General features: G+C 46.8%; 1 protein-coding gene across 2 annotated transcripts in view; it reads left to right on the top strand.

Moving 5' to 3' along the window:
• LSAMP (limbic system associated membrane protein) overlaps positions 1-14,909 on the top strand; it is a gene marked incomplete at both ends in the record, with an annotated part of 311,934 nt that overhangs the window by 137,811 nt on the left and 159,214 nt on the right. For both annotated transcript variants that reach the window (XM_080363178.1, XM_080363179.1), the window contains one exon: positions 8,454-8,686. In XM_080363178.1, coding sequence (XP_080219304.1) covers positions 8,454-8,686 — 233 coding nt within the window. The remainder of the gene's footprint in view (positions 1-8,453; positions 8,687-14,909) is intronic.

The following is a 14,909-nucleotide window of genomic DNA, read 5'->3' on the forward strand; positions in this document are numbered from 1 at the left end:
ATTTCTGCAAGCATCAGCCAGAGAGCAGTTCTGCCCCTCTGCACACATGGGGAGCAGGTGTCCTCTGGCAGGAGCCCTGTAACTGCAGATAGTCACTCAGATATGCACCTCAGAGTGGGTAAAGAGCCAGCCAAGGGTGTCCTGACTGCACTGTAAAGAAATGGAAGGTTTTTCCTAGGTCTGGTGGGGTATAGGAGAACCTGGTACTGTGGTGGTAGAACTCAGTCTGAGGCTTTTTCTCTGTTTTCAAGTTTTCAGCTGTACCGGGGTCTGGCTGGGATGGAGTTAACTTTTTTCATAGCAGCTCATATTGTTACTATAAAGAAGGCATTTCTTCTTGAATGGATGTGGACTGGAGTTTTTCTTGCAGGCATACTGATCCCCAGAAGACGGGAGGAACAATAGATCTTGACAGTATAAGTTCTCTTATTTTTATATAGTTACATCCACCCCAGGAGATCACTGGCATAACAATTACTGTAATGTTTGGCTTGATTTCTGGTTGTTTTTTGGTTTTTTGGTTTTTTGGGGCTTTTTTTGTTGTTTTTGTTTTGTTTTGTTTTGTTTTTTGTTGTTGTTGTGTGTGGTGGGTTGTTTTTGTTTTTGTTTTTTCTTTACAAATGGAAACCTATACTCTTAAATGGTAATTTTAACAGAAAGAAAATCCATTGAGACCAGCTGCGTGTCTGCCAGTGGGAGCCCATGCAGCTAGCTGTCTTTCTAGGCTGGTATATTTTTGGTGAATTCTCTTGGGTTTCATTTTTCACACATATCACATGGACTGAGAGACAAGGATGCTCACAGCACATGAGCAGTTCTGTACTGATAGGCATACTCACTGGTTGTAATTCTTTTTGCTTTCATTAAAAAGAGTTGATGGAAGAGAGAGAGAGAGAGATAGGAGTGTTTCTGTGCAAGGCACTGGGGAGTCCTCATCTAGAAAGCTGGGTACGAATTCTGGTCACGAAAGAGGAATTCAGACTGGAGCAGGTGTTGAGAAGAGCTACTGGGATGTTTAGGGCAATGGAGAGTCTATCATACAAGAAGAAACTAGGAGAGTTTGACTTGTTGAGTCCAGCAAAATGAAGGCTGAGAGGGAATAAGATTGCTCTCTGTGACCACGCTGAAAGATAAGCACCTGGGAGAGAGAAGAGGTGTTTAAGCTACAGAGGATGGTGTTGCATGAGAGGGAGTGGATAAAAACCAGCCATGAATAAATCTAGACTTAGAAAAAAAGTTTCTAATCATCAGAGCAGAAAGATTTTGAACAGTCTGCCTTACAAAGTGGGGGTAGGGTACCCCTCACCAAAGGCACTAGGCTTAAACAGGAATGAAGTATGTCTCTGAAAAGACGGTAAGGTATAGCTGGCCGTGCTGGCGGAGGTCAGGGCTCCTTGACCTGGGAAGCCCGTCCTAGCCTTGTGCTCCCAAAGTGGCAATTTACTGAAGAGGATGAGCAGAAGTGCAGGCATCCTATCAGCCTTGCATCACCTCAACGGGGGGATGGCCTGAAATTGTCACCCGAGTGCTGAGATACCCAGGGAGCTGCAGATAGGTGTGACAACCAAGGTCACAGCATAATGTGAAAGAAAGTGTGGGCTGAACAGATGTGGCAGTTCCCCCCTCCTGCCAGTTTTCCTGTGCAGGGCTGGCTTTAAGCAGCAGTTTTATAAATCCCTCCAAGGACCTGTGTTATCATGCTAGCAGTGGTGGCTCAGGAGATATTTATGCCACATTTTGGGAATCCATCCTGCTTTGGCACAGCATTAGCTCTCAAACAGTGACCCCACTGTGGGTTGTGGTGCATCAGGAGAGAAGCAGCAGCTGGACCAGTCTGGGGAAAGAGAGGAGCAGTGGCAGCAGGGAGAAGGAGAAGTTTTAGCAATACCTCAGGCCAATGTGTATTCAAATTCAGTAAAATGTGGCTTTTGGTGCTCAGCTGAAAGGAGGTTTCAGACACTCAGTTGATGTAGTCTCCCACTGACATCCACTTAGGGTGCCCTTGCTTTTGCAGAGATGAAAATGTGTTCAACCGTAGCTGTCTTCTGTAGCATCTGCTGCTGAGGAGAGCCTGATCCTGAGCACTGGAAACCACCCAGGACCAACAGCTCCTACATTACTCCTCTGGACAATGTGTTCCTGTGTGCTCTACCAGTGTCCTCCTCTGGCGGGGACTGTACTCCAGGGAAAGGGAACTGGCTGCTGCAGCAGCAGCGCTGCGTTGCTCTTGCAATGCTGGCAGGGTCTGTCACTGTGGTGGCGTTGTGGGGCCTGGCTGGACTCTTCCTCTGAGCACCCCACCCAGGAAGGCTGTGGAATCATAGAATGTCTTGAGTTGGAAGGGACCCACAAGTATCATCAAGTCCAACTCCTGTTCCTGCACAGGACAACCCCAAGATTCACACCGTGTGTCTGAGCGTGTTGTCCAATCACTTCTTGAACACTGTCAGGCTTGGGGCCATGACACCTCCCTGGGGAGCCTGTTCCAGTGCTCCACCACCCTCTAGGGGAAGAACCTTTTCCTAATGTCCAATCTAAAACTCCCCTGGCACATCTTCTTACCATTCCCTCGCATCAGGGCTGGCATGCCCACAATCTGTCGTTAGCCCTTTCTATCCATGTCGCTGCTGGACACAGCGGAGGGGCTGGGCTCCCACTGTCCCCCTGGTTGACCATTGCTGTGTTCAGGGCCTTGCTTGCCATGCAGGGAAGGGCTAAAGAGCAGGAGAAGATGAAACAGCGCAAGCATGAGTTGCTCTTGAGCCTTCCTCACAAGGCTGCAAGTGGTATTGTGTTTAACCACCACATTAGCTTTCCAGGATCATACTTTGCAACTCAACGGAGAATTTGTCTTGCACTTTCAGAGCTGGCAGCCGGGAGCTGATGTTGCTTTGTGCCGAACAAGCCGTGTTTGATCCCTCTCTGTTTTTCCCTCTTGCCGTTTTGCTGCCGGGGATAGAGGTCAGCGGGGGAAGTTGTTGGCTGGATCCTACAAGTGTGTGTGAAGTTAGAAGATTAGAGCAGGCTCATCACAGAGCAGAGAGGGGAAGGCAGGAGACCTGATCCCGGGGTGGGTTGTGACATCCTCTAGCAAAAGGGGTTCATGTTCCTCGGTGAGTGCAGTGGGGTGGGCTTCAGGTGCTTATTTGTGTGTGCAGGAGGCTGCTGAGTTTTGGCCTGCTGCACAGATATTGTCTTACAGAAGAGATGATCAAAGGGTGAACAGAGAAAAGATGATTAAAGAGGAGTGTAGGAATTATGACACAGAGGTGTTGCCACAACGTGCTTTGGAGAAAAAGGGCAGAAAATGCAGTCTGAAACCACACTGTTTATTTATTTTTTCTGCCAAGTGAGGTAAGAGATGTGTCTTGCTGGTGAAGCAGCACGCCGTGTTTCATTAATCCTAGCAGCTCACGTCTTCTCACTAGCACGGCTCTGGCTGAGAACTGTGCTATTGAGTCTGCTTTAAAACTATTTATTTATTTGGAATTACAACAATAATTAAAAAAAAAAGAAGTTATCCCAAGTTCAAGGCGACCCAATACATCATCAATAATGCTGTAAAATCCCCACCAGGTTAAAGTAATCATTTAAACAGCAGCTTCACTAGGTCCTATAGGGCTTCCTTCTTGCCTCTTCATCTCTGTAGACTCTACATATCATCCGCCTCTTGCAGTCATCATTGAATTTACCTTGAAAAGGCCCCCCCAAAGGCAATAAACTACCCCTACTCCATCTCCGTAGCGCAGGGCTGTAGCTGCCATGCTGCTTTCTCTGAGGCAGGACAGGCAGTGCTCTGGTGAGCCCCCAGCTCTCGTGCATCCTCCTGCTCCTCCTCACCCCTTGTAGCCCCCACCTTGGCAGTCTCACATCCAGCCTGGAGAGCCCATGGTAGGGCTTTCCGACCACATGCCACCTCTCAGCAGCATGCCCGTCTGTTTGCCAGAGGGAAGCTTGGGGCTGAGAGCTGCTCAAGTGATAGTCACAGCATCAACTGCGACGAGCGTTACAGTGACATGCTGGGAAATCAATGCATGGTGTGACAGTGCCCTGTCAGGAGGAGAAGCAGGGGTCACTGGGATTAGGAATCAAGCACCAAGACCTGAGCAAGGCAAAGTGAGTAGTGAAACCTCCAGCCTTGGTGTTCACCAAGAGGGGAGGTGTGGATGCCTAAGCCTCCCTCTCCTCTTCTTTGCTCTCTTTCTCACCTATCAATTGGAATAAGCCTAAGTGCTTTCAAGAAGGAGAGGAAAAAGACATCTCCCCTACTGAGACAGAGCTTGCTGTGGAGCCCAGGAAGGCAAGTTTGCAGGAGTGCAGCTGTTGCCCTGCACTGTGCATTGGGCAGCAGGCGTGGGAGGAAAGGGACCAAGCAGTGGGGCCAACTCCTCACTCCTGCCCTCATCCTGTCTGCATGCTGCCAGATGTCCCCTCCTAACCTGAAATCCAGGGGCCAGGAACCACAGTGGGCAGTCCTCCCTCCAGATGGAGGCGATGATTGCTGCTGAAGGTCCCAAAGCATTCTCCTGCTGCCAAAGCATTACCCCTTTGCTGCCCTCCTGTGACATGGCTCAACCCCATTGTCTGCATTTTGCACGTGGGGAAACAGAGGCTGAGGGAGATGTGTGAGGACAGACTAGGATCCTTTCTCCACAACCCATTTCTGCCCATCTTCTCTTGGCTGGTTGTTAGGTGGTTGTTAGCTACTCTGTGAGAACTGGAAACACATCTGTAGCAGCTAGAAATGGTGCTGTCACTAAAAACCTCAGGTGTCAAACTTTTTTATGTTTGTTTACGAGACAACAAGGAAGGCTAAACAGGCATGGCAGCAAGATTTTTTGTCCTGTATCTGTGGTTTGAATTGGTGCTAAGATCAATAGTTCCTTAGTCCCTGCATTGATTGTGCAAGACATGACCATCACCACTAGCTGGTCCTCCTGTTAACCGCATCAGCAGATGTCAAAAAATTAAACCCGAAACTGTAAGGAAAAGCAAAATGGATGGATTGCAAATCGTTTATTAGCGTTCACTGATGCTGATGGTAGTGCTTTCAATAAGCCTAATGAAAAGCGTTTGACTGTCTCTGTGAACTTGATTATTGATTATTAGTGAACGATAAGAGTAATTTGATATCTTGCTGATGCCATGCTCCTATTGCATTGCAGTTAAAATGTCAGTTAACATGCCATTTAATATTCTATTAGTATTGAATTAGCACTTATTACACTGTGAAAATCATCACCATAAATCCTTATTAAATCGTGATCCATACAGCTGGGTGGCATCTCTGGCAGACTAAGAGGGTGTGTGTGTGTAGACAGACATACTGAGATGCATCATCCATGTGGAATGCATGTGTGGAGTGTGCCAGCACTTGGAATTTCCACATTTGTACATGGATTTTTCCCTGACAGTTTGTGAGGAACATGTATGCTATACAGAGCAGCTCAAATCCATTTCACTTACTCTTCCCATTTTCCTCCTTTCCCTCTCCTTCCCTTTCCTCCTTGCTGGGAAAGCAGCCCGATGGTGCCGGTGCAGTGTGCTGGATCTGCTGGTGCCCAGTGGGTTTTCAGAAGTGACAGAAACTTCAGCTCCCACTGACTTCAGCTTCAGCTGTTGATCTGCTCACCCTCTCACCGTCATCCCCCTCGAGATTTTCACAAATCCAGGATGAGCAGGGAGAGGTTATGAACACCTTTGAAAGGACCTAACCCCTGATTCTCGGTGCCTTTATGACTCTATGTAGAAATGTTTGTGCAAGAAAGCTGGTGACTCTAAGGCAGCTGGCTCTGGAAACAGTCTGGGTGTCCGTACAGGGCCACTGCCCCCCAGCCCTGGGGCACAGTGCCCTCCCTGGGTCCTTGCTTCCAGCTCCCTGGGCTGGTGATTACAGCCTGGGGCGGCAAACTGAACTGAGGCACCACCACGTCACAGTGGTGGTCACGTGTAAGTGGCTGCTCATGGATTCATCTGCCTCCTTCTTTTTTACGAGGAGCAGCTTTTTAAAAACAACACAGATCGCAGCTGAGAGCTCATCTCAGGGCAAGTGCCTGCCCGGCCTCAGGGGCAAACCCTCCCTCCCCTCCCTTGGCTGGATGCCAGTGGTGCTGGATGGGGTCTGTTGGGCTGCTCTCTAAAGCATATGTTTTTTCAGATCAGGCAGAGCTGCTTCCAGTTTGGCCAGTGGTGTGGGCCTCCTGTCAACACCCATGTAGCCTGGCTTTCCTCCTACCCACAAGTAACCCCAGAACAACTCAGAGAGCATCCATGGGTGTGCGAGAAGGGAGGGCGTGAGAGGTGCCGCCCATAAGGGTAGGGTCACATTGCAAGGGGCGGCAGCTGCAGCGCAGCATGAATGAAATGCATTCAAACAGAGGAACTTGGAAAATGCCTGACCCGTGCTAAGAGGCTGTATGAAAGCCTACCGTCAAATATTTGTCTTATCTTGAAGCAATAATCTTTATCCTCTCTCTTTCCTCTTTCAAATATAACACATGCATGAACAGTGGTGGGGAGAGGTGCTGGGTTATTTGGATGCCAGGAGGCTGTGGGCAGAGCTCTGGGGGGTGAAAGGGTGAGAGCTCTGGATACTGAGCTTCCCTATTATCCTCAGAGCAAACATGGTATGAGATACCACAAGGCAAAGGGAAAGGGACCTGGGGGTCCTGGTGGACAACAGGATGACCATGAGCCAGCACTGTGCCCTTGTGGCCAGGAAGGCCAATGGCATCCTGGGGTGTATTAGAAGGGGGGTGGTTAGTAGGTCCAGAGAGGTTCTCCTTCCCCTCTACTCTGCCCTGGTGAGACCACATCTGGAATGTTGTGTCCAGTTCTGGGCCCCTCAGTTCAAGAAGGACAGGGAACTGCTGGAGAGGGTCCAGCATAGGGCAACAAAGATGATTAAGGGAGTGGAGCACCTCCCTTATGAGGAAAGGCTGAGGGAGCTGGGTCTCTTTAGTTTGGAGGAGACTGAGGGATGACCTTATTAATGTTTATAAATATATAAAGGGTGAGTGCCACGAGGATGGAGCCAGGCTCTTCTCGGTGGCAAACAATGACAGGACAAGGGGTAATGGGATCAAGCTGGAACACAAGAGGTTCCACTTAAATTTGAGAAAAAACTTCTTCTCAGTGAGGGTGCCAGAGCACTGGAACAGGCTGCCCAGGGAGGTTGTGGAGTCTCCTTCTCTGGAGACATTCAAAACCCGCCTGGACATGTTCCTGTGCGACCTCACCTAGGTGTTCCTGCTCCAGCAGGGGGATTGGACTAGATGATCTTTTGAGGTCCCTTCCAATCCCTAACATACTGCGATACTGTGAAACCCTCTCAGCCTGAGCCCGGCCCTGGTGGGTACGGCTGCCAGGGTGAAAGAGGAATTATGTCTCCATGTTTTCTACAGCTCTGGGCCTCTTATATGAGACACAGCGGAGAGCAAGCAGGATGTGCCTCCTCAGTGGCATCTCCTCATGTCTTCTGTGCAAGCCACCTTCTGGAGGTGTGAAATGGTCCAGAGAGCAGGTGCCTTGGCCAAAGATGCATTTGTCTTCACAGCACCTTCTCCGTTCTCTGTCAAGGAGCAATACACTTGTCATGCACTTGTAACAGGGTTAGTCTGTCCTCTGCCTTGCAATCACTGGCAATCACAGCTGTGGCAATTGCTGGTCCCGCTGCTCCTCCTCTGCCTGCTGCCCCCAGCTGTCATTCTTTCTCTCCCATCTCAAATGGGATGTTCACTGGACATGCTGTGTGTCACAGGGATGGCAGTGACACCCCCACAGGTGATCCTTTTCAGCCTGAAATCTGCACTTGCCTGCACAAGTGGGCAGGTGCGCATCGACAAGGACCTGTGTGTGTGTGTGTGTTAGGATGACAGTGTCTGAGGAGTGAATCCCTCTTTCCACAAAGTCATTTCTTGTCAGTGGGGTGGAGAGGGGAGATATACTATAGCTTCCTCCCCTTGTGATGCTGAAACTGGGGGATGAAGCAGCTGTGCCCTGAGCTGCTGGAGCCATGAACCTTTGCCCTCCAGGCTGGCAGGGGGCAGGGGGCTGGGAATGTAACTCTCTTGTATACTTAACTTTTGAAAGTGAGGGAGAGCATGGGAAGAACTCCTTCTGACATTTCCCATTGGCAGGGTTAGAAGGGATTTGGTGACCAGGATCTCTTGTGGCCTTCCAAAGTCATTTTTGGTAAAGATGTAGGCCACAGACAAAAGGAAGAGAGAACAGGAGGCATGGCCACCCCAAGTCCCATGGTTTCATGAACCAAAGGTTTCTGAAACCCTTCAAAAAATCATTGCAAAATACGTGGCCATGGGGCAGTGATGGTTCACTGGCAAGGCAGGAGTGTGCTTGTGGAGTTTCTGAGCAAAGTAGTAAAGGGAAGGGACAAAATGGAAATGATGGAGAGGTTTGTTAATCTCCCCCCTCACCTTTCTCACCCTCTGCAGATGTTATGTAGAAGACAAAAGCTCCAAGGTGGCCTGGTTAAACCGTTCCGGCATCATTTTTGCTGGAGAGGACAAGTGGTCTCTGGACCCTCGAGTAGAGCTGGAGAAGAGAAACCCCCTGGAATACAGCCTGCGGATCCAGAAAGTAGATGTCTACGATGAGGGGTCCTATACGTGTTCAGTGCAGACGCAGCATCAACCCAAGACTTCCCAGGTTTACTTGATTGTGCAAGGTAAGTAACATGGCTGAGCAGAGAGCTAAGAGCAAAAGACACGGTGGGTGGAGGGATCTGTATCTTAGAGAAACCCCAGGGTCTGTAGCCTGCATGTCCCTTACGTTTACAACAGAAGCCAGCAGAACTGTTGTGTTCCACTGCAGCGTGGCAGGACTTTGCTGTCAGTCTGTCCTTACAAAAGTGGTGACAGAGCAGGGGACACCAATGATGCCAAGACATATTCTAGTAAAATGCAAACCTGGCTCCTGGCTGTGGTTGTTCTGGCGCTGAGGGGAAAGCATTTGTTTATGACACTTGTCAGAACATCGTGTTTGCCTCATCTCTTTCCAAGCAGCCCTTTGGTTTCTTTGCCTCCTTCTTCCTGAGATTTCCTTTATTTTTTCTTGTGTCAACAGGCTACTGTGTTGTGTTTTGTGGCCTTCCATTGTCAACTCTTTGCAAGGCTGAGGAATTAATTTTCCTAGGTGTTTTTCTGTGCTGGGTCACTGGTTTGCAGGGCATGCTGTCACTAGGCATGTGTGAAACCCAGTACCTGAGGTAGTTGCTGTATACCTTCTGTTGCCCTTTCCTCATTTAGCTTATCTCCTCCAGTGTGTGTTATAGGAAACTGGCATTCTGACCCAGCATTCCTCTAGTTGTCTACCTGCATTCATGGTATAAGAGAGAGTAAACATATCAAGGAGTTCACCAATTACTGGTAAAGGCATTATGGAGTTTACTTGTTCCATTCTGTCCAGACCAGAATACCAAACAAGCGAGTTTATTCAGTTTTGTTTTGGTTTGCTTTTAATCTTCACACCATTCTGTTTATCTGTCGATTTATCTAAAATATTTATAGAGCAGCTTAGATAGATAGGTATGTATGAATGTGTTCGATACATACTACAGATACGTTTGGCTTGTACATAATCATTGAGACAGGAGTTTGTTATTTCTCCTGATTTGTCTAGGAACCTGAAAGGCCACAGATTTTATTTCCCCCAGCAAGTGTTTGAATTGCTCTGGCTATAAATGCATGCATGAAGGGACTCTTCCTCTTGCTGTTGTTTCTTAGCAAGCACAGGACTAGCTAGTGTATCGGGTGTTTATCTGCCAGGTGAAGTCCAGACGTATGGTCAGAGGTGATGCTTCACATGTGAGTGTAGTGAGACAGAAAGCTCCTTCTTTCTCTTCCTGAACAAAATCCTCCCCCAGCAGCGTGAAGAGCAGCACACACCAGCACACAGAGCAGCTCTCCCGGCTTGTCTGGGTGTTTGCTGGAGTGCACTCGGTGTGAAATGCGCTTGCCAGGACTGGAGGTGCACCCTACCTCCCCGCTAGCTACAGCGCCGCATAGCTAACCGGCTGTGGGTGGTTTGTTGCTGGTAAAATCTGACAGCAGTCATTTTCCATTTACCTGTCAAGAAAAATATAGGTACAAATGAATTGTAGAGCCACATACATGTATTATTAATATTATTTGTGCCTATTAGATATGGGCCTAAGGAGGAAAATGGAGTTCTCTAGCTTAGCTTTTGCCTAAATGCATGGGTGTCCAGCTCTGAACTACTGCCACCTTTCTAAGGATGAGAAAATTCAGGTTTTGGCACGCCTAAACTCTGGATGCCTGTGAACAAGGTATCTGTGGATAATCTTTGTTTAATGCCTGCCACAGATCTAGCAAAAGACTCATTATGATATCGTGCTTGCCTTTAAAGCTCCATGTCATGTAATCCTGTAATTAGAGGAAACTCATAGCTTTGATCTTTCTAAAACTAAATTTCATCTTGTAGGAAAAATCTATGCAAAATATAAATACAAAATCCTTTAAAATTTGGAAAAGTTAGACTCATCATTTCAAACCATGTTTTTATTTTTTTAAAACTAATAAATAATTAATTTTAAATAATCTTAACTAATAAAACTAATTCATTAGAAAATAGTATAGGTTAGAAAATATCCTTTTTCTCTCTGAGTATCATTTTCTCCTATTGATTATTATTATTCTTTGATTTGCGGGTTGTCTACCTGAAAAATAGTCTCCCGCTAGCACAAATTGGTTTGGATATTGAGTCATGATAAGCTTTTTAGTTATATTTATTTAATGTAGTTTTTTTACTTCTCTTGGTTTTGTGTTCATAAATTAAAAAATATCAGCTACGTGAAGCTCTGCGCATCCCAAACATAAAAATAAATAAATAAACAAGAGGAAATACGGATCCTGAAAAAATAAATAACAGGTTGGTCAGCTGGTCTGTGGGGTAGTCTGACAGGATTTCTGGAATGATAATCAGTGATTCCCTTCAAAAAAGGCCAGGGAAACTGAAACAAGCCAGGGTCAGAAATTCCTTGCCAGCCAATCTCCCCCCATTCAACTCCCTAATCTATATGGCCACTGTGAAGCCCCAGCCCTTCTCACCCCTAGAAACAAATGGAATAGATACAGCAGAGACTAACAGGTAGGCAGATACTAGAGGGGTGCTGGGAGCCCTTGAAGCTAGAGAAGACCATGTCCATTTCTACAGTGCCAGCTGAAATACATGGGCTTTGGTGTATCCCAAGGATTCACTGTGTTTAGATCACTGCAGGCTAATGGAATTACATTCTAGGAGCGAGTCCCTTCCTCCCTCAAAAAAATCAGCTTTCCCTGGGGTGAGCTCTGCTGCATGAACTCTGCTATCCGGATCTGCAGGGGTACATACAGAAAGAGGGACATTACCTCTCTAACATGTGCGCCCCTGTCCTTTAGCATTTCCAAGGGAAAAGCCAATTATTTCTCATCAGCCAGCACCAGTTTCTGTGTAGACAGCCCACTTGGTCTGCGCCTTTGCTCTCTGGCTTAAGTGTATGTGTCCATTGATGGGAGTACTCTCAGCTGAGACATATTGCAAAGGTCTAAAAGAGGGGTAATGAAACAACACTTAAGAAAAAAATCACAACTTCGTAGCTAAAAGTAGAAAAAAGGGCTCTTACAAAGTCTTTCCTCCTTTTCAAACTCAAAGCCAACTTTGCTGGTAGAAGTAGGTGTTCACCACCAAAAGATTCATTAGTATAACCATGGCCATCTGTTCTGTGTTTCTGACTCAGGTGGCCAGCACTGCTTGCAGGGTGGGTTGAACTGGAGGCAGCTGTCTCTGCCCAGGTCCAGTTGCCACCAGATGCTGATACTGCACTCTCTGCACTGGGGTGAATGCATGAAGAGACCGCTCTGAACTACCACCTCACTCAAAGCCTTTCATGCTGCCTCCGTTGGGGTGTAATGGCTACTAGCGACTCTTTCCATTTATTACCCCAAGTATTTCTGCTGGGGTTTGATCAGAGGAGCAAAAAGCTGGAAGGACTCACCAGAAAGGATCTGGTCTTTCCGCATGCAATGAGACAAGGTCAGCTATACTATGACTGCCCCTAACAGGTGTTTTTTCAAGACACCCTGTGCCTGTATAGCCAGTGCACGGTCATTATTTCACTCCCCTTGTGCTTGGAAAGCTCTTATTAACATATGATCCAAATTGATTTTGCTGTCAATTATTTCTGGTCTTTCCAAGACACATGGTGATAATTTCTCCTCCTCTTCCTCAAAACTACCTTTTACTTGCTAGAAACCCATTAACCCCTGTATCTCAGACCTTTCTAGTCCAGCTTAACAGGCTCCCTACTTCTCGCAAGTCATATTTTCTAACCCTCAGGTCATATGTATTTCACTGTCTGTTTTCTTAAGTGTACTATGCAAAACCAAAGCAAGAGTTCCAGTTCAGGACTCAGTTGTGCAGATAAAAGTACCAGTCATGTTTTGTATATCATGCTTCACTTGTCTAAACCCAGATTAAGATGAGATTTACCTTTTATTATAAGAGTGCCTCATTGCTTTCTCTTATGTAGTCTCCCTGTTGCTCTCTGTTACTGGTCTGCAGCACAGTCTGCGGCTCATTCCCCACTTCTGTATTTGAGTGATAGTTGTTTTTTCACCCCTTCTGCAGCAGTGCTTTGTACTTACTGTTGTTGGATGCCATCTGGAGGGTTTCTCCATGGACACCACTTCTTCAGTTTACTTATGATCGTGGTCTCCAAAGCACTTGCAACTGCCCTCAACTTGGTGTCATTGACAAAAGTCAGGTGCCTTCTTTCTGTTCCATCATGAAGGTGTTAATTAAAATATTGAAGATATCAGGGTACAAGAGCCGACTGTGGTAGCAACCCACTAAAACCTCAATCCCTGGCGGATAGTCATCCATTGATTTCAGCTCTTTGAAGCATCCTGACGGTGATTTAACATCTACCATATTCTCTTAACTTGTTCAAGAGACTGTCGAGCCTTCTGAAGTCAAAATATATCACATCATCACATATAGTGTTCCTGCATTATCTGCTATGCCAGAAATCCTGCCAAAAAAGGAAATGAGGCTGGGGTGACATGATATGTGCTTGCCAAAAGTACATTGATTATATTTTCCTTTATTGTATTTTTATCCTCTAGGTGTTTATAAATGAGATGTTTAATCGTTCATTCCAATATGTTGACTAACTTGTTCCAGGAGAATGAGTCGTAATGGGGACACAGTGGCTGCCCCTTTCCCAGCATTACCTTGGGTTCTTGTTCTTTTATCCTCAATCCCTTTCTCAGGCGTTAAATATTAGTCATTACTTGTCTCATCAGGGTCACACGCACAAAGGCACAGAGATCTTAACAAGCCTGGGGTTTAAAAGCTTTTGCAATAAAGACTTAGGCCTATCTAAGTCTGGCTAATGTAATAACTCAACTAGGAGCAAGTGATGGTTGCTGTATTTGCTGTCCAGAGCCTTTGCAACAAGGCATCATTGTGAGTGGAGATGGCTGGGAACTTTTTGGTGAAACTAAAAGATTTCACTGTTTTTGGCTTTGATTAAAATTTAATCAGGAAGGTTTTACAGGTCTGAGGTGCTTTTTCTGGTCAATGCTCAGAGGAGAAAAAGGCATAGCATTGCCACAGCCTGTCTAAAAGCTGGAGCATTGAGCTGAGGTATGGAGAACTCGCATTCGCATTTTTGCTCAGATCCTGGGACTCCTGCAGGCTCACTAACATTTCTTGTGATTCCCAGTTATTGGTTGTTCCAGGGACGTGGGCTCTCCCTTGGTTTAATGTTTATTTCTTGAAGAAAAAATCAAAAGGGCTTTGTCATTTTGGCAAAACAAAAACAAATTTGTAAACAACAGCAGCAAATTTTCATGAAGAGGAATTCTTGTTTACTGCCCAGCCCTAATCACAAACTCAAAGTCAAATGTATAGCGGCTAAAAGCCAAAGCCTACAGTTTTCTTTCAAACTGATACGCATTAATGTGTGAAAAGAACCACAGGGTGTAGCCTTTCTCCATTATACATTGCCTTTGTAGAGCTCCTTGCCTGCAAAGGTTCAGAGTGACCATTCATTGTTTCAAAGTGGTATAAAGATGTATTTGTTGTTGCTGGGATTTAACCATAGAAAATCTACTATTAACTCTATGTGATAGATTAGCTGTGCCCCCTCACAGTCCACTTCTCTGAAATAAAAGGGCTTTGTGCGGGTGACTGGTAAAGCACCAAAGAGCTAAATCCTTTACCCAGAGAGGCAGCTGAAGCCAGCCAGGCTGCCCCAGCGTAAGCTCCGCTTAGCCAGCGAGCCCCTCGCTGGGAGCCGAGTCTAGGCCTGAGGAGGGAATGTGGTGTGCACCATCCCCTCAGCCCTTGCCCCCATTGCTGGGGACAGTGGTAGGGAAAGAAAATGCTTTAGACTTTGGGGCTGTGAGAAGAGTTTCTGAACAGAAGTGGAGCAACGCACGCAAGTGTGTTTTACAGGAGCCTGAAGCTGGAGATCAGGTGGAGGTAACTTCTGCTGATCATCAGTCTTGGGCCTGAGGTGATGAACCATGGTGAGGTTTGTCTGGCCAAACATAGACGTTACTGCTGGAGTGGGTCTCTTTGGACTCCCTGTGCCATGAGTGAGGAGAAGCAGGCTCTTCTCAGACACCATCCACAGAATCACAGAATCTTAGGGATTGGAAGGGACCTCAAAAGATCATCTAGTCCAATCCCCCTGCCAGAGCAGGAACACCTAGATGAGGTTACACAGGAAGGCATCCAGGCAGGTTTTGAATGTCTCCAGAGTAGGAGACTCCACAACCTCCCTGGGCAGCCTGTGCCAGTGTTCTGTTGCCCTTACTGAGAAGAAGTTTCTTCTCAAATTTGAGAAGAACACCTCTTGTGTTCCAGTTTGAACCCATTACCCC

This window comes from Nesoenas mayeri, assembly GCF_963082525.1.
Source record: "Nesoenas mayeri genome assembly, chromosome: 1".
Classification (NCBI taxonomy): Eukaryota; Metazoa; Chordata; class Aves; order Columbiformes; family Columbidae; genus Nesoenas; species Nesoenas mayeri.